Genomic DNA, 19,562 nt, shown 5'->3' with positions numbered 1-19,562 from the left:
AATTTTACTACCCGTGTAAAGAAGTAATAATGGTTCTTTTGCAAGATAGCATGTTACATACAACTGACATTTCTATTCTTATAAGAAATTACATTCTGAGTTCAGAATATCAGTGGTTGATTTTATTGAAACTAATATGGAAGTAAAAGACGTAAGTAAAATGTTGAAAATCAAGTAAAATGTCCCACATGTCGCCAGTCTTAGACCACTATGTCCATGCCTTAAGACCTCCAAAATGTATTACTGAGAGTCCCTTGGATTCAAAACTAGATAGATTCAGGTAAATCCCTGAATGTTCCAAAACATGTGATAAATAACTCATTACAGTTTCTTGCATAGGTAAGGTTTTAAGAAGGAATGTACCCAGAAATATGGACCCACTAGCATATGCATGTAGTTGGAACAGCAAACAAACAATCACCATGATCACAGGCTGGGCGACTGATTGTTTGGTTGGAGAGGATGAGAGGCTTGACTGTGAAAATAGTTCAAAATACTACTGGTAGACTCAATACTTCTTGATGCCAATAAAACCAAGGTTGTATTTCACACATTACCATCTGTTTTCATTTGATCAATACAAGAGACATTTATTATTAATGGATTATAAACTAACTCAAAATAAAACCTTTAAAATGAAGCACATGAAATTCCTGTATTTTTATGAATGAGGTAAAGAAACTTCAAAAATACAATATTGTATATCAAGTATCATAGCATCTAAAGGTTTTACAAACATTATTCATGATTATTGCATATTTCAATTCATGTGACCTTGACCTTTCTTAAAAGCCACCACAGTCTATCTACTTTTGACTTTTAAGATGCCATGTACGTCTTGTTAGGTGAATATTTGATAATAAAATCGCAAGTTGTTTGGGTAATAAGCTGCTCGTATGCCTGACTACTTAACCTACTCATGTTAATCTCTCTCTTGTATGCAATTGTTGTTACTGTTTATCCTGTTAAAACTGTTACTGTTAATAAAGAAGTCGTTATCCAAACAGATTCTCTACTTGGGTATTAGTTATCCTAGTCTAATATTAAAACATGTTTAATCCACAGTTTGCAATTGTCTTTTAATGACGTAATAAAAGATAAGTTTATGCAAAACAGGAAATAAGGCAATCCTTGCCAATGCATGTCTGTCAGGAACAACTGTGGAGTGAATACCTTGCACTGTCATGACTATATAAGTATTTTGATATTATGAAAACAGTTGGTTGGATACGAAACAGTTTCTGTAAGATGAGTCACCAGTTAAAGATTATTCAAACTGTGCAGTCCCTACTCCCTATCAATAGCCCTAGTTCACAACTAACCCTAACGTTCACTCTAGAGGTCACTTTGGGACGGGTTGTAACAGTGCCATGTTACATTCGATGTAGTGTTGATTGGCTCCTTGGAGACACAGGTCTGCATAAACCTACACCAGAGCAGGCAAACAATGTTCCAATACTGATGGTTTCAGTATCATAACTGAATCCAGTGGCAACGTTCAGGGGCCAGATGACCTACCAGTGTAAACACTAGAAATTTCAGATTTCCATAACTTTAAAATAACATTCGAAAGATAAAGGATCGTTGTTGTTGTTGTTGTTTTAAATATAGCAACAAGATGGCAACAACGATCACTATTGAGACTAAACTTTTTAAGATTACAAACATCATGAACATGGCATGTGCCTATATGTCTAAGACTATATATTCTCAGCGGGTAAGTATCACACCTTGCACACTTGTTTTGAAATATCGAAGATGTAACAATGGATTTCTCAATTTTCGTTCTGTATGTTTAAACTCTTTACTTCTTCGATACAACGATGGAATATTTTTAAAGCATCGTCTGCACAAAATCCTCATGGAGGCAGCCATGTTGGACACACAGATATGTAGCCGCCAAACGGAGAAAGAAAAATGGAAATTCACACATTTGTCCATTTCAATTTTTCGCCCGACTCTTTTATATTTACATGTTTGTTTCATGATCAATTTTAGGACTTTGTCATTTCTATTAATTCAATACGGAAATAATATCATAGCTCTACAATAAATCTAAAGCTGTCTTTAAATTTGTAGCCGCGTTCACTGAGCAGTCTACGAAACTGTTGCGACAGTAAACAGCTATTAGCTTTGCGTATTAGCATTCAGTACAATGTTGGTCGTCGAAGAAGTCGGAATGTAGTAAGAAATCTGGTAGGGAAATATGACGGCTTTGCAGCCAGTTTTCCCTTTGCAAGTCTGCAGACGACTTGAACGACTACTTTTACAGTTGCCCAAGATACGACGTTTGCGATAATACCAGCTTCTCGTGGAATATTCGCATTGATTACCCTTGCGACTTGGACACTGTTTTTCAACATGGCGCCCAGTAGTGCTAAACATTACAGAGGGGAGTCCCTTCCCCTGATTGTTCATGTTATTTTGTTATTCTATTTCATTGGTTTTTCTTATCAAGATGACCATAACTGGATAGGAAAATCGCCAGGTGGTTCAGGGAGAATAAAGCTGCGCAATTTTGATACAAAGCATCAACGGAGGACTGTTGAAATAACAGATGAAGGATATTTGACAGACAATAGACAGGAGACTGTCAGTCCCAAACAGTTGGGAGGAATTGTCATACAAGCTGAATCTGAAAAACTGTCAGCTGGTCTTCGTTGGCTAAGTAATGATGAAATTGGAATTACTAAGATGCAGGTAAGAAAGAGTGATGTGTTATCATGTGGGAGAAAGGGTTATAGCGAAAACGGCATCTCGCCAAAGGCAAAAACGACTACTATTGCCTGACTAAAACGGCACAATATTTTTGTTTTACCTTGGTACTGAAAATGAACTCACATGTTCACTGATACAGGAGGGCCAACTCAGAGCCTATCTGAGGAAGTCATCCATATCACGACTGGGCAAGTTTTTTGATGTGTGACAGAGATTTAAAAGATGGTGATCTCTCCCTGCTGACACAGTTACTTTTGTAAGTTAAAAAAGTGCTCTGTTGTTCATGGACCAGTGTTGTGAAATGCTATGAGACATTGAAGATTACAATGATATTTATGTAACGATACAAGACAATGATAAAGAATAACTGTGACTTAAGCTTATAAATATACGAATACATAAATTGTTCTCATCGTTAATAAAAATGGGTGCAGGCTAAATCGTCACCAATTTCTCTGGCGAAAACGGCTACTATGTGTCGGGCGAAAACGGCACCTCTATTTTTAATAAGGATAAGAACGATTTTTGTAGTAATATATACTGATATATGGTTTATTTACATGGTCACAGTTATCTCAGCATGTTGTTGTTTTCTGACATTCTTCTCTCATGCAACACATCGAAAGGCCATTGTGAATAATTGTGATCTGACAGCACCATGTTAGGCCTCTTAAATACAGTTTCAGTTTAAATTGAGTAAAGGTACTTAAAACTTCAAAGCGTATAGTGTTTTCACATTACGTTAACTGCGCCTCCAAATCAGTCGGCGAGGGTCTCATTAGCACTAATAGCACTTATTTCACCAAGGTAAAAAAAAAAATAAGGTCCGGTTTTGCCAGGCAATAGTAGCCGTTTTCGCTTGAGCCGAGGTGCCATTTCGCCAATCGGTGCCGTTTTTCGCTATAACCCATAAAAATAGATGTGCCGTTTCGCCCAACAATTATTAGGCCTTTTTGCCAAAAGTGGTGACATTTTGCTCACGTACCGTTTTAGCCTACACCCGGGGAGAAACTCCTTAGCATAGACATTGCCTCCTTTAAATATGGCGAATTACATAACCTACAGCCTGTTTTAAAAATTTAATTACCCAAATACACGTTTTTTAAATTTTTAATGTAAAACTGTAATATGATAGACTTTTCTAGTAATAAGCACAACAATTATATGTGTTTTCCGAGCTGAATTAGTAATCATTCAAAGACCAGAGTGATATTAGAGAGGTATTGCAGTCATGATATGATTCATCTGGTAATAGTACAGATAATAACAATAATTTGTACTGAAAATGATGTCAAGAGAAACGTTCAGACTTGTAGTCTCAAAAGTCTTTTGTACAGCTCATTGGTATTATTTATGCTCATAACATGGTTTACTGGTCACCATTTCAGCTTGTCCACTACTCAATTTTTGAACATATCAGTTTGACAGATGTTTTGGACAGTTTGTTTTCATTCTGATTGGAGGGGAAGGTGTTTCTGGCCCTTCTTTCTTTCCAAAGATAAGTGGTGTAGTTCTTATACAGTTTCAAAATAACCTTTGATCATGTTGATGAAAATACTTGTTCTGCGATGTAGTTATTTAGAACAATACTTTGTTATATTACATATAGTGTTTATCCTGATGTACTCTTTGATTATGTTTATGCATTGTTTTGTCAGAAATTAGGGTTTCAGATTGGTTCATATTTTCAGACATTGACCGATTGTCATTCAAATTGTTCTAAATAAACTTTTCAAAATTAGTAATGACATAAATGAACGTCCAATAACATCATGGAAGTGTTCTAGCTTGTCTTGATGACATTTATCTCCACCCAAACCCTTGGTACAAAAATTGAACCAGTACATAACACATCAGTAAGAGTAAATTTCAATGCATGTGCTAGAGAATAACTGACAAGTAATGTTTCTAATCAATTTATTATACTGGCCTTATGGGGTACATATCACTCAGACACACCCAGGACTTGTAATATTTGACATTCTCAATAGCCCTTTGAATACCCCAGCACATTCATGTGTTACTCTAAATACTTGGTAAGACTTCTGCCCATATCCCCCCCCCCCCCCAAATCATCCCAAACACACACACAAACACACACCCCCACCCCACCCCCACACCCCACCCCAAACACACACAGACACACACCCACCCAGCTTTATATTATTAAAAGGATTGAGAGTCAGTGCATAGGACATTTAACTTTTGGAGGGGGGATACGAGTGGAAGTCTTTCAAAATACTAATGTAGCATGTCCTTTATGATGTTGGGGCGGTTGGGGTAGCCTGGTGGGTCAAGTGTTCACCCGTCAAACCGAAGGCCCAGAGTTGGATTCCCCACTTGGGTATGCTGTGAGAAGCCCATTTCTTGACTTCATGTCGTGATATTGCTTGAATATTGCTAAAAGTGTTGTAAAAACATACTTACTATTTATGGTGTTTTGTGATTGAAAAAAACATCTCTAAACCGTCAAGTTGTTTTTGTGGGATAAATAAAATGGTAAAATCGATCAGCATTTGACTGGTCCTTATTAATTCCAATTTGTCTTAGGTTATTGGAATAAGCATTGGTGTTTTATAACCTGTGAATTATCATCCAACTTTATATCTGAGACAATATATGATAATTTAATCGATGTGTATCCATTTTTTGCCAAAATATGCACCCCGGTTGATTAGAAAATTGAAAGTCAAGGTGTGTGCACCACAAGTTAAATTTGTTTTCAGGGATCGATCAGTAGTGATAACAGTGCTTTTCTAGACAGTAGGGCTGTTTCGATTCACTCGTGTATTCGGTGAATCGAACCGTATTCATTCATGAATGGAATTTATTTGTAGCCACTAGAATCGAATATTTGTGAATATGCAATCATGTGCATTTACATACCCTGTACCTAAAAATATCCATAAAAGTTTATTCAAACATTAAATGCATAGATTTCTTCAAAAACAACACTCTTATAATTTTTAATTTGACAGTATTGTGGTCACTGGTCATTGTCGCATTTGAGCAGATACTTGTACCTGGATAAGTGCAGTATATTAATGTTTAATATATAAATAATTAACAAACCATGTCAAATAATTTATGTTATTGTTTCACTGAATATAACAAGTAATACATCAACTGCTGACTTGTAATTGTATTCGTGAATTAATATTCCTATTTGTTACCCTATATTCGTGATACAAATCATATTCGCCCCATAGTGTATTGGTTGCAGCCCTACTAGACAGTTGTATTCCCCTTCAGCACTGCTGTTTTCTTTAAAAAATATCTGAAATATACACAAGAATATTTTTGGTCCTAGTAGGTGATGATTATATAGATTACTTGCATATCGGTCTAGAAATTGGTCAGGGCGCTTTTTGGAACAGGACATTTAATTTGGCAAATATGGTAAGTGTACTTGAATATAGCTTTTGGTCAGTCTGTATCATGTGTACATAACTTCATATTGGCATGTGTAGTTTCTGTCATAGTTTGAGTACTGTGTTCAACTTCATTGAGCAAGCAGCTCGAATCATCATCATATTGGGAATACTTTAACAGCAATCTATCACTAGTGTGAAGCTTCACATCCAAGAATCATAGTCGAAAAGTGGAATTGTGAAACATGCAACATTATATAACATTAACAAGTGATGGCTTCCCATTTACGTCAGGTCATATATACAGTGGTCCCTCGCTACAACGTTACCAATGGGGTCCAAATAATTGGTGGGCGTTATAGACGATGAGCCCTTTAACCGAGGCCGAGGTGGGGGAGCAGGCTCGGCCAATCTCACGATCTTTGCCTTGTCTCGCACATTGCAGTGATACAAGTTGTTTACCGTTCATAGTGTAAAAATATATCCATTATGTTTTCGCCGTTTGTTATTATTTACATGCCTTAACTGTCACATTCAATGTGAATGTAGTCTACTTACATGAAAATATCGATCGATAATGGTAGTAACAGACGCTATGAGTGAAGAGCCAATCACAATTCATTACACAAGTACAGAGTGATTCAGTGGCATTGATTGGTCATTTTGCTTAAAATACGGAAAACGAGAGTTTTGACCAGCACTATGTGCATTCATACACATTCATGCAAATATAGATACACATTCAAGCCAGATTAATTGGTTTGATAGGGTTACTTGATCTGAATCAAAAAGAATGACCGCCGTGTTGTGACAGCAACTACATGTGAGTTGACAGTGTCGCCTCAAATTGGATTGCCCACTAATTAAGAAAATAAACTTCTTTTGTGGTTCTCTTTTATATCATGCATGCGCTTCTAAGATCAAAGGATGTATAGTGTGAAAAGTTAACTAGTAGAACAATCGTATTTCCGGGACTTGCCGTGGATGTTTTCAAACAGATTATATTAGAACTCCATTCAGCGATAAACGGTTGACTATGCAATGAGAAGCGTTATGTGCAAATGAACAACGAACAACAATACAATCACGGCTGTGTAAAACTCTCAGTATTAAAGGTGTACATAAATTTTGGGAGCCATGCGATACCGCGCGTAGTAACCGAGGTAGCGCTTTATCGAAGAGCCCAATAGCGAGGGATCACTGTATCATGAGAGCAGTGCAGCAAACTTATTTAAACTGATGTCACTACATTGTGATCTCATTGTGTGATGACTTTAAGTTAAATGGGATATTGCTGGACTAGGTAATAAAAGGAAGTATATAAATGTGCATGTTTTCATCAATTTTCTAAAAACATAGCATGTTCAGATATAGAAATCATTCAGTGCATCATACATGTCATAGTATATCACTGGTTTGTTTCTGATAACTCTTTATATATGGAACATACTTGGCAAGCTATTGTTTGATATTGTCCAACCAGTGATCATGAAATGGAAACATTGTGAAAGTACACACTTTTTATAAGTTGCAATTAAAACATTACTGCTTTGAAGTTTTCTGATGACATTCATACAAATGATGGAATCATTTGTGCTTTGCAAGTGAAGTGCAGTCATTTCCTTTTACTGCTTATACTTCTTCAACAGATTATACAAATTCTGTTATTTAGTATGAGTATTGTTTTGAAGCAACATGAGTAATAAAGACTTGGTTTCACTTCTGAACACAAAAACTAACTTATCAGCAATGTTTTCAGCCTTGGCACAATCATCTGAAAAAATATCAATAAAGTTATCAAAAAGAATTCTGAAAATATGAAAAACATCAATGAAAACTCATATCATATGTCCCATGTTTTAGGTTGTGAGCTTTTAATAGTAATAACTAATGTACAGACTTGTACAGGTGTATTTCAGTGACCTATTTGAGCAAAATAAGGGCACTGTGTTTGGAATGCTTGAAAAATCCCTGTCTTCACAACGCAAGTTTTAGAACTGTGAATAAATGTGAGCTTCTGAACCAAGCTGTTACTAGTTCATTCTCTGTCAGCTAATCTGCCAATCAGTTTACACATGATTTCACCTTCTGGTAAAATAAACTTCACAAAATTAAATTAATTATTATTTATAGAATCAACTTGTTTGTTGCCTTAGTAAGTTATATGAAGGTCACAACAAGCAGCAAAACCTGTAAATTTCCAATGAGTTCCGCATATATAAAGAGATTATTCTTTCTGACTAGTAACAAAGGGGTAGATTTAACATCAATTTTAAAAGTGACTGGCCCTTCTCCAAACTAACTGGTCCACAACTAAAAGGTGGAGTCCGCAAAGTGGCCAGACCTCTGGTCGCTTAGCCACCTTAGTACCAGGGCTCTGAAAATGTTAGGACTCCTCACCCCTGAAACACCATTTCATGGTAATTTATGAGCAAATAAAGATGCTGTTGTACACAACATTACAAAATCGCGGCCGGTTGTCATTCTACCAAGATGATCAACATATATCTTTCGACATATTCCATTCACAAGACCTCATCCCCCCTAAATTTTTTCTCATCAAAATTACACGATTCACAAGGCGTGTCCAATTAAAAGAATTAAAAGTACATGAAGAAAATGTTACTAGCCAGACAGGCCATCTACTTTACATTTCAGCAAGCCTTTTGTAATTTTAACGGGCCAATGGGCCAGCAGTTGAATCGACTCCAGTAGAAATGTGATAAACTAACATTTGGGTCGCAAGTAAAATAATGGGTTGGTTGGTAAATGTATTTTTGTAGCCTGAGTAAGTCTCAAGTCATGTGACTTACAGGTAGATATCATGTCACTAAAAGTAAAATAATCGTCTGTCCACCATTGGTTTTTATATTTCCTTCAGAAGGGTTATTATGTATGATATTATTAACATATGTCAGATTTAACAGATGTAACATATGTCAGGGGGGGGACAATCAAGCTTCTCAAAAGAAGGTGTTAATATGCTGCTTGGCATTGCCTTGAAAGTTAAGAGCAGTAGTGTGTTTATTTTGAGAGAACATCTGCATGGAGACCTTGTGAAGCTGAAAAAAGTTGTAGTGTAATTCTAGTGATATTGATCTAAGGCTTGTGGATTGGGTCCCAATCTAGGTTGTTTTAACTTGCTACTGCACATTTGCACAGTGTGATCATTTAACAGCTAGGAATGGGACTTTGCTTGTAGACTTGAGTTTTTTGTTGGAATAATAATACATATGTGGGAGACTATAAAGTTGCACATCTATTGATGTCTATCTAGTTCAGTGCTGGAAGATTTGCTCGCTCGTCTGCTTCCTCACTTGTTTTCAGGGCGTGCAGAGGCTCATTTTGAAGGAAGGGTTACAATGCATCGCCCTGACACAAGCAACCAAATTATCCCGGCTAGCATATTTGCTTTGAACTGAGGGCTTCCCTTGCTTTCCTACTGTTTATGGAGGCTTAGCTATGCGGGTCAGTCTCCGTCAAGCATAGGCTTTGCTGGCTTGTTTTCTTTCATTTCCCACAATTTATTGCCTCTTGTATTAGTATTGCAGTTTGGGCAGTAAAAACTAAGCATTTACAACAGTTCACCTACGATGCCCTTCTAGCTTCTTAGTATTGACTCAGCACAAGTGTGTGTGTGGTGGGAGAATTGTTTCAGTCGATGGACTATGTATGGTAGCCGGACACACCTCATCCTCATGTCAGTCTTTTGGTGCAATAATTTTGGGGTGTCTTTTATTTTTTGGGTGGTGGTAGTGGTGGTTCACATAAGGTTAGACACAATCACTTGTCCATAGGACTGCAGGGTACTATGGGTATACACCTTTTCAAACGATACTTATTACAATATGTTTTCTGTGTACTGGTAAGCTGGGTAAAAAAATAGAGATGGTTTTTATTTGTATCCTTCTACCTAATATCTACACACAAATTCATTCACAAATGATGTTTCTCTTTGAAAATTTTCACTATTAATTAAGTTGCCATTTGCTCCACCATTTCTCAATCTCTAGTTTCCAGATTGCAATGAAACTTTTATAACCACACTTATCCTCTGTGTCAGTGAACATTTTGCTAGCTCCTTGCAGCAGTGCGTGGATTCGTTTACTGTGTGCAGTGCATCAAGTGTATGAACTTGGCTTGAGATTAGAAAAAAAATCAGGTGTGCTGAAGGGCACTGGACCTGTTTTTCAGGTGTGCTATTTTCATTTTAGGTATAATCATAACAAAAGGCAACTCTTTCATTAGATCACATTTTTTAATTACATAAATGTTGTACTGTAGTACTGAGAGTAACTGTTGACCAACTTCTGCAAAATATTAAACTTTTATTCCTTTCACATATAATTTGTACTTTGGGAGAGGCCAGTTACTGGGAATATCTTGCGTTGATGTATTTTTTAAATTTGGGTTTTCATTCATCTTAAATATCACATGTGACAGTCGTGTCTGCATTTAATTTTCTCTTCTCAGGACTTTTTCTAATTTAATGTTAGCACTATCACTTGGTGATATAGTCTATTTTCCTTGTACACCATCTGCAGTAACTTTATTAGACATTACAGCAGTAGGCTTGAAAAAAATAAAATTAGTGTTTTTAGTCTGTAACATTTTAACAAATAGTGATTGTATGCCAGGTGTTTCCCAACAGTCAACACAGATTACCACTTCCATTTGAAACACAAAACATACGCAATGTTTGTTTTTTCACTTTTCACTTCACTGTTTAATTTTGTCAAGACACAAAATAAAGATAAGTCCTTTTAATGAAGATGACTGTTCCCTCGAGGCACTGTAATAGTGCCGTTTCTTCTTTTGTATGCCATGGACACTGCAGCGCTAGAAATTTCGAGCCCTGGAACGTCTGACATGCATACTGTAATGATTGTACCATCGAAAGTTGTGAGTTTAAACAAAGATGATAGTAACATTGGCACTTATAATAGTGATGGTAAACGTGGTTCCGAGCCAATGGATGCAGATGAAGACACGGAGAAACCTTTTATGCCTGCAGCGTTTGAAAGTAAATCAAAATTGGTTCTTGTGAAAAGAAATTAAAACAGGAATGGCTAACAGAGTATGCATGGTTAAAATACAGTTCCATAACTAATGCTAATGCAAGTATTGTCTTGCACGACCTGCATATGTTGGCAAGACAGGCTTTGTTGTGGGTATTTGAGAATTTTGAAATTATGTAACCAGTGTTATACTCAATGCACTAATGAGCATCCAGTATGCATACATGTTGAGATGAGATGCAGAGGGACACAGTAATATTCATTGTACCCTTAACGCATCAAGAGCAGTTATGGGTGTCTGTCATGTCATCCATCAATCAATCATGACCACTGTCCGCATTATCATCCATACATTCAAGGCTCTAAAGTAATTGTCAAAACATACATAACATCACACTATTTCTTTGCTTTACAGGACCCTCATATTGCTGGCAGGGACCCTTAAAATGTATTACAAAGTCTGGAATATTGAATGGAGAAGTACCATTTCCACAGAACAGATGTATATTATTTAGGCCCCAATAAATATTGCAATATGGATCACAACTAGTAGTGAAACGATACAGCAAGGTCAGGATATAATATGTGTCATGATACATAGGTCATGATAAGATATGTATCGAGATACACATATTGCCATCAAGTCATAGTTGTGGACTTGGAACACTAATTACAACACTTTTTGAGATATTGGACTGACAAAATTGCTGGGGTGGTGTGTGCGTGCGTGCGTGCGTCATTATACAGCTACAAAATAGCTCTCCGCTTTGCGATATATAGCAATGCGATTTGTGTGCCAATACGCCAACCCTAGAAAATCTGACATAACTGTATCTGACATTGCAGTCATAAACATCATGATTCTTGGTAGATAAAAAAAATGGTGGCTCATTTGCCTGCACCATGTTCCCCTCCCCATGCTCACTGTCTTAGAACAAACTAAGTCAAATTACAATTATAAACAAATCAAGTTTGGGATACGTTTCAGAGTAGTCTTAATTGGTGGAAAATTGTCCGTTTGGTTTCCTATTCAGTACCCTTGAAACAGGTGTGGAACACAAATCCAATAATGAATTAAATTTATCTGTTTTTAACAGAATGGACTCATGGACCCCAGCTTGAAATTTCACAAATTATTTGGACTTAACATGAATTTGTATTTCAAAACTAATTGATAATTGATTTCTCTCTGATGGTTTGAACTCTGAAACCAACAGACCTAATATGTCCACGAAAGCAAACAATGGTAAGCAGCACTTGCTATATCATTAATTAAAATTCCCTCTCTTAACAACTTAACTATGGATGTACAAGTGTTGAGGTATTTTCTATAACTGATGCAATTTAGCACATGCATTGCATTCTCCTGTTAAACAGGATGCCTGAACTATCAAACCATTACTTTTATAGCATGTATGCCCATCCCAAAGTTTTCTGACAAAGCCTTCTTTGACCCCTACCACCAAGAAGTTAAGAGTCCATGAGTCTGTTCTGTTCTTTATTTAGGGACCTGATCAGCCCCTTCATTCACATGTCCTAATGGGGTTCTGGGTCCCTAGAAATTGTACATCAGCAAAGGGGTTCTGGGTCCCTAGAAATTGTACATCAGCAAAGGGGTTCTGGGTCCCTAGAAATTGTACATCAGCAAATGACATATAAAATGGCCTCTCTCTCTCTCTCTCTTTCTCTCTCTCTCTCTCTCTCTGTCTCTGTCTCTGTCTGTCTCTCTCTCTCTCTCTCTCTCTCTCAGTAAAATTATGTGGTAACAATTACCCCCTCAAATTTTAATACAAACTCATATGCAGGGTGTCATTGATATTTATTTATGGTTTGATGTGAACATAGTTTATGTTGTCATAATACCACAAAAACTTATTTTTAATTTGTTTAATTGAAGGATTCATCTTTTGTATGTTTCGATCACATGTTAAATGTTTGGGCATCAAAATGTTATCATGGTTATAGAAAGCTTGAAAAGAATGAAAATTAGTGTATTGATTGATTTTAAAAAGCTTGCCTTTCAGAAACTGCTTTACCAAATAATTGATACTTTAGATGAATGTGACCAACCATGTAGTTACAAGAAAAGAATAGTCCCCTCTTCATACTACACCAGATCAAAATACACATCCACTCTTTCCTAACTTGATGGTTACTTTCACTACATGTAATATTAAGCTCACTTTGAATGTATCTGATAAGCAAAAGTACCTGATGAGCAAAAGTGTGCCAATGGTCAAGTGAGCTAAGGTCATAGTGCATTCTGTCGCCCTTCAAGTTGTCCATCTGTCAATCCATTGTTGACTTGTTCATTTTCGAAATCTGTTACACAACAAGGTCTACGAAACTAAAACTTTACATGAACGACCCCAGCTATGGTGTCTCCAAATAGGGCTCACAGAATTACAAACCGACTTTATGCATGGCACCCATATTGAAAATGTCATTTTGCCCATTACTCGGACATTTCTTCATTGTATCAGTATGAAATTTGATATGAAGTAAGTATGTGGTATGCAGTATGACATATATTTTCAGCATATTTTTGTTTTTGATCCAGCTATGACCTTTGAGTTTGACCTTCACATACCTGTTTTTCTAGTACTACTGCATTTTCAGTATCTCCTTGTGTAAATGATCCCAGCTTTGGTGAAGCAAGTTTCTGGTATGCGGAATAACATATATAAAGGCATATATTAATATTTTATCAAGCTATAACCTTTCGAGATGCACATACACCTGTTTTTTTTTTATAGAATTACTGCTTTTTTGACATCTCGGAAATAACAAGGTCTTTGGCACTGAACTTTTGAATGAATAATCCCAGATATGGTCTCTCTAAAACTTGCACACAGAATTTCAATCCATATTTATACATGACCGCCATTGTTTCTTCATAGTTCAGGTGAGCTAGAGCCTTTTGGCTCTTTTTATATTTGTATCCTTTCATTTCCCTATCTTCATGAAATCCTGACCTGTCCACTGTATATAAACCACCCACACAAGGCCCCTTCTTCCTCTAAGATGGAGCAAGTGCTGAAGCGGGGAAGGTAATAAGGCCCCCTGTGACAAGCCTATTGTACTGCTCTCTATTGATCTGGCTGGCCAGAAAAGAAGCCATGTTTATTGCCTGCGGTCTTTTCCCTGGCCCAGTGTATGTCTCCACACTAGACATGACCTGCCTGTGTTGGAAACCAGCCCCTCCATGGCAGGCAGGCAGCAGTTGACGGTTTAACACCCGTTCGGCCAAGGGAAGAAGACTCTCATTCATCACTTTCTGTAGGCAGCAGGCTATAATCATTGTGCATAACCTGATATCATCAACATACAACCTCATGGGCCAGTAAGCAGGAATAGATAGTCCAACCCAACCCAAATTGTCCTCCAAATCACAAGCATATTCCTGTAGCACAGAATGTGTTGTTATAAGTCAGAGCTTGCCAGTACATGGATATTCATCATCATGTGTTACTGCAATCTGTAAAATGTTGGTTGTTTTTTTCAAATACACACTATTTTCTTATTGGGAAGGCCATTTTGTTTGTAAATATTAATTCTTTTGTTTACCTCATACATCTTCTGTTTTTTACCTGGGTGAAATTTTTAAAGATGGGAGTTGTCAATATTTTCTCGTTTTTTTTGCATTCTCATTAACTTTCTCATTCTAACGTTTTTTGCCCTTAAAAGTTAAAAGATATATTCTTCAAATATTCTCGGGTTCTTCCACTGTATTGTGTTTGAGTGTGTATTAGGCACTTGAATACCACAAATCATGATTAGATACATTAGGAACAACTGGTGAAAGCAAACTAACAATTAGTGAAAGAACAATAGGTTTATGAACGCTTTTTTGTTGTCTTGGAAATGCTTTTTGCTGGCTTTGTCCTTCACTTGGCAGATGTAGCAGCCACTATAAAGCCCTATCCCAAGTTGAAATGTCTGCTTTTCTCATAAATCTACAGTGAAAAACTGCCATTTGCCTTTCTCATCTGTTCCCTCCACAAAGATTTGTGTGTCAGAGAGTGAGGCTTCAGTAGGCCGTCAGCCGCCGTCATAAATATTCCCCTGGCCTGGAAAGCTGCTTGATCCCTGCAGCACTTTTCAACTTTTCAAAGGGAATCTCACTGCCAAAGCCATGTTTCATGCTGACTGCGTTTTATAGGTGTCTGGCAGCCGCATATAGCCTGTCTTTGTGTGAGAGTGAGGAATAGCAGGCAGTGTGATCTTGTCACACCAGTATAGGAGACACAGCCTGAGGAAATCTCTTTCTCTCACTCACTCTCTCTCTCACTCACTCACTCACTCACTCACTCACTCACTCACTCACTCACTCACTCACTCACACACACACACATGCCTGTTTGGTGGTACATGTACTAAAATTTGATGGCTGAAGACAACTAAGTGTTTAAACAGAAATATGCTGAAATAGGTAGATTATCTGAGATTTACTGGGAAGCATTTCAGGTATAAAAAGAAGATAAGGAAAAGTAGAAAGGTTGAGCAGCTGTACTGGTGTGAGACTGTGACTGAAGTCTGCTACATCAGTTATTGATACACTCTTTCTGTGTAGACTTTGTGGAGCCACAGCTTATGTTTAAGTATTTTGCCATGTTGAGAAGTAGTGTGAAGGATGTAACACTGAGTTTATGTTGGGCTGGCACACCTCTATCAGCTATCACTTCTCTCCCCTCTTCTGCCTTGCAATTACCTACGCTGTCATGTCTGCCTGCCTGCCTGCCTGCCTGCCTGGCCAGGCCGGCTCCTACAGACAGTCTCTTTGAACTGAGCTCTGCCATAAAAGCCATTCAAGCATAGAGAAAGATGCATAATTATAGGCAATAAATATATTTAGTGTGATAACTGCATAGAGAATTCTGCTGCCGAGAGCTAGGCATTTGCATGACTTGCCAGCTTGATGATGATAAACATTGCATAGGGAGACAGGTTTTGGATCTTAATGACATTGGAGGCACTTTGACTTTCAGTTAGGGACGCCTTTCTTGCAACAATCTTTTCATCTAGGTTTTTTCTGGGCCCTTTTGCAGGCATATGATGAGTGGGGAAGTTTTATATCAGCATCAAGTTGGAAACAATAAATGCTGCAGGCAACATCAAAGGCAGTCCAGGAGCTTGTCTGTTGTTTGACAGGCTAAGATGAAAGACATGACAAGCACTTATCTGTATGCGAGTCAGGTTTTTCCATAAACAGCAATTGTAAAAACCTTGCCAGCTTTATATGACAATTTAATCCTTGTTTTGCGGGCAGGCTTGCCTCTTTGTGGTGACACACATCTCTCACTTGTTCCTGCAGCAGCTAATATCTTCTTCCCTGTCCCTCCCTCACTGGAGTAAGATAGCAGATTGTCCCTTCACCATGTTCACACTCTGCATGTGTGTTGTCCCTTCACCATGTTCACACACTGCATGTGTGTTGACCCTTCACCATGTCCACACTCTGCATGTGTGTTGTCCCTTCACCATGTCCACACTCTGCATGTGTGTTGTCCCTTTACCATGTCCACACTCTGCATGTGTCTTGTCCCTTCACCATGTCCACACTCTGCATGTGTCTTGTCCCTTTACCATGTCCGCACACTGCATGTGTGTTGTCCCTTCACCATGTCCACACTGCATGTGTGTTGTCCCTTCACCATGTCCACACTCTGCATGTGTCGTGTCCATTCACCATGTCCACACTCTTAAAGTGTGTTGTCCCTTCATCATGTCCGCACACTGCATGTGTGTTGTCCCTTCACCATGTCCACACTCTTAAAGTGTGTTGTCCCTTCACCATGTCCACACTCTTAAAGTGTGTTGTCCCTTCATCATGTCCGCACACTGCATGTGTGTTGTCCCTTCACCATGTCCACACTGCATGTGTCTCCTCCCTTCACCATGTCCGCACACTGCATGTGTCTCCTCCCTTCACCATGTCCGTACACTGCATGTGTCTTGTCCCTTCACCATGTCCACACTCTTAAAGTGTGTTGTCCCTTCATCATGTCCACACTCTGCATGTGTGTTGTCCCTTCACCATGTCCACACTGCATGTGTGTTGTCCCTTCACCATGTCCACACTGCATGTGTCTCCTCCCTTCACCATGTCCGCACACTGCATGTGTGTTGTCCCTTCACCATGTCCACACTCTGCATGTGTGTTGTCCCTTCACCATGTCCACACTCTTAAAGTGTGTTGTCCCTTCACCATGTCCACACTGCATGTGTGTTGTCCCTTCACCATGTCCACACTCTGCATGTGTCTTGTCCATTCACCATGTCCACACTCTTAAAGCGTGTTGCCCCTTCATCATGTCCACACTCTGCATGTGTGTTGTCCCTTCACCATGTCCACACTCTGCATGTGTGTTGTCCCTTCACCGTGTCCACACTCTGCATGTGTCTTGTCCATTCACCATGTCCACACTCTGCATGTGTCTTGTCCATTCACCATGTCCACACTCTGCATGTGTGTTGTCCCTTCACCATGTCCGCACACTGCATGTGTGTTGTCCCTTCACCATGTCCACACTCTGCATGTGTGTTGTCCCTTCACCATGTCCACACTCTTAAAGTGTGTTGTCCCTTCACCATGTCCACACTCTGCATGTGTGTTGTCCCTTCACCATGTCCACACTCTGCATGTGTGTTGCCCCTTCACCATGTCCACACTCTGCATGTGTCTTGCCCATTCACCATGTCCACACTCTGCATGTGTGTTGTCCCTTCACCATGTCCACACTCTGCATGTGTCTTGTCCATTCACCATGTCCACACTCTGCATGTGTCTTGTCCATTCACCATGTCCACACTCTGCATTTGTGTTGTCCCTTCACCATGTCCGTAGACTGCATGTGTGTTGTCCCTTCACCATGTCCACACTCTGCATGTGTGTTGTCCCTTTACCATGTCTGCACTCTGCATGTGTGTTGTCCCTTCACCATGTCCACACTCTGCATGTGTGTTGTCCCTTCACCATGTCCGCACACTGCATGTGTGTTGTCCCTTCACCATGTCCACACTCTGCATGTGTGTTGTCCCTTCACCATGTCCACACTCTGCATATGTGTTGTCCCTTCACCATGTCCGCACATTGCATGTGTGTTGTCCCTTCACCATGTCCGCACTCTGCATTTGTAAGTGGGACGTGAGTTGCCCGTTTCATTATTGGTTCTTTTATTGTCCCCCGCCGCGGATTGTCTTCATATTTGGAACTATGGTGTATATACAGACTCCGCAGAATCCAGTCGGTTTTGGTGACCTTGACCCCATTTTCAAGGTCACAGCAGGCAAATCTGCTTTTGGAGTTGGAAAACGGTGTTGCCACGATATCTCAAGAACTAATCGCTGGATTGTCTTCATATTTGGAACTATGGTGTATATACAGACACCGCAGACACCAGTCGGTTTTGGTGACCTTGACCCCATTTTCAAGTTCACAGCAGGCAAATCTGCTTTTGGAGTTGGAAAACGGTGTTGCCGCGATATCTCAAGAACTAATCGCTGGATTGTCTTCATATTTGGTATGGTGTATATACAGGCAGGGGACATTTCGTCACTTTGTGACAAATACTTGTTTGTATGCTTGGTATATCATAGGCTGAAACTAATGCTGATCAGTGTTTCCAGTTGTTGCAATAGATACCTTTACCTGCAGGTACAGTAGGTTGCATTGAAGTACTGCCAAAGAAGTGAACTGGTTGAAGGAAAGTTTGTATTTATTCAGGGTTTGTACAGGCTTCAAAAAGCCTTGAATGTTATGGTCCCTCTTGAAAAGCCTTGATTTTTAATGTCAACCTTGAAAATCACCAACATAGCTTGAAAAGCCTTGAAATTGTACAAAACGACATTTACTTGTTAATCATAGTTTTAAAGCACACAAAAATATGTACCAAAAATGTTTAAGTGAGCTTTATCACAGTGATAGATTTGTGTGCCAAAGACCCTGAATAATCATGACTGGCTTAATTTACTTTTTTGTTGGGTGAAAAATAAATCTTGTTGGAAAATGTGTGATGGTCATACTGCTTTTCAGGTCTTACTAGTAATGTATAGTATGCTGGATATAATCAAATATTGACAAACTAAGGCTAATAATCCAACTAAAAAAAGCCTTGAAAATGACAGTTGCCAGCCTTGAAAAGCCTTGAAAAGCAATATACCCCCCCCCCCCCCCCCCCTAAAAAACCAATTAAACAACAACACTATAAAACTCCAAATAGGTGTCCTGTTAACAATTAAGTTTTTTTTACTTTTACCTGCACATTCATATTATATTACTAACAAGACTTTGCACTGGTTTAGACTGCAGTCCATATTAGACGACAATCTTGTTTCAAGCAAGAGGTACTCATCAAACTATGAAAAGCATATAATGGACTGCCTGTTAGTTGATTCCTAGAAATACATGACATTCAACATCAAGTCAGCACTATCAGTATTACAACAAATCAAG

At 38.6% G+C, this 19,562-nt stretch overlaps 2 protein-coding genes across 2 annotated transcripts in view; one reads left to right on the top strand and one right to left on the bottom strand.

Annotated features, from left to right (window-relative positions):
• Positions 1-1,916, bottom strand: part of LOC124125542 (adrenodoxin-like protein 1, mitochondrial) — a 28,963-nt gene extending 27,047 nt beyond the window's left edge. Inside the window, exon 1 of the mRNA XM_046488871.2 lies at positions 1,731-1,916. Coding sequence (XP_046344827.1) covers positions 1,731-1,875 — 145 coding nt within the window. The 5' untranslated portion in view covers positions 1,876-1,916. The remainder of the gene's footprint in view (positions 1-1,730) is intronic.
• A 184-nt stretch (positions 1,917-2,100) lies between these two features.
• Positions 2,101-19,562, top strand: part of LOC124125541 (VWFA and cache domain-containing protein 1-like) — a 95,108-nt gene continuing 77,646 nt past the window's right edge. The window contains exon 1 of the mRNA XM_046488870.2: positions 2,101-2,700. Within this exon, the coding sequence (XP_046344826.2) occupies positions 2,362-2,700 (339 nt within the window). The 5' untranslated portion in view covers positions 2,101-2,361. The remainder of the gene's footprint in view (positions 2,701-19,562) is intronic.

Source organism: Haliotis rufescens, unplaced genomic scaffold (genome assembly GCF_023055435.1).
Source record: "Haliotis rufescens isolate VD_foot unplaced genomic scaffold, xgHalRufe1.0.p SCAF_2, whole genome shotgun sequence".
In the NCBI taxonomy this organism is placed as follows: Eukaryota; Metazoa; Mollusca; class Gastropoda; order Lepetellida; family Haliotidae; genus Haliotis; species Haliotis rufescens.
This window is presented reverse-complemented; position numbering and strand designations above follow the sequence as displayed.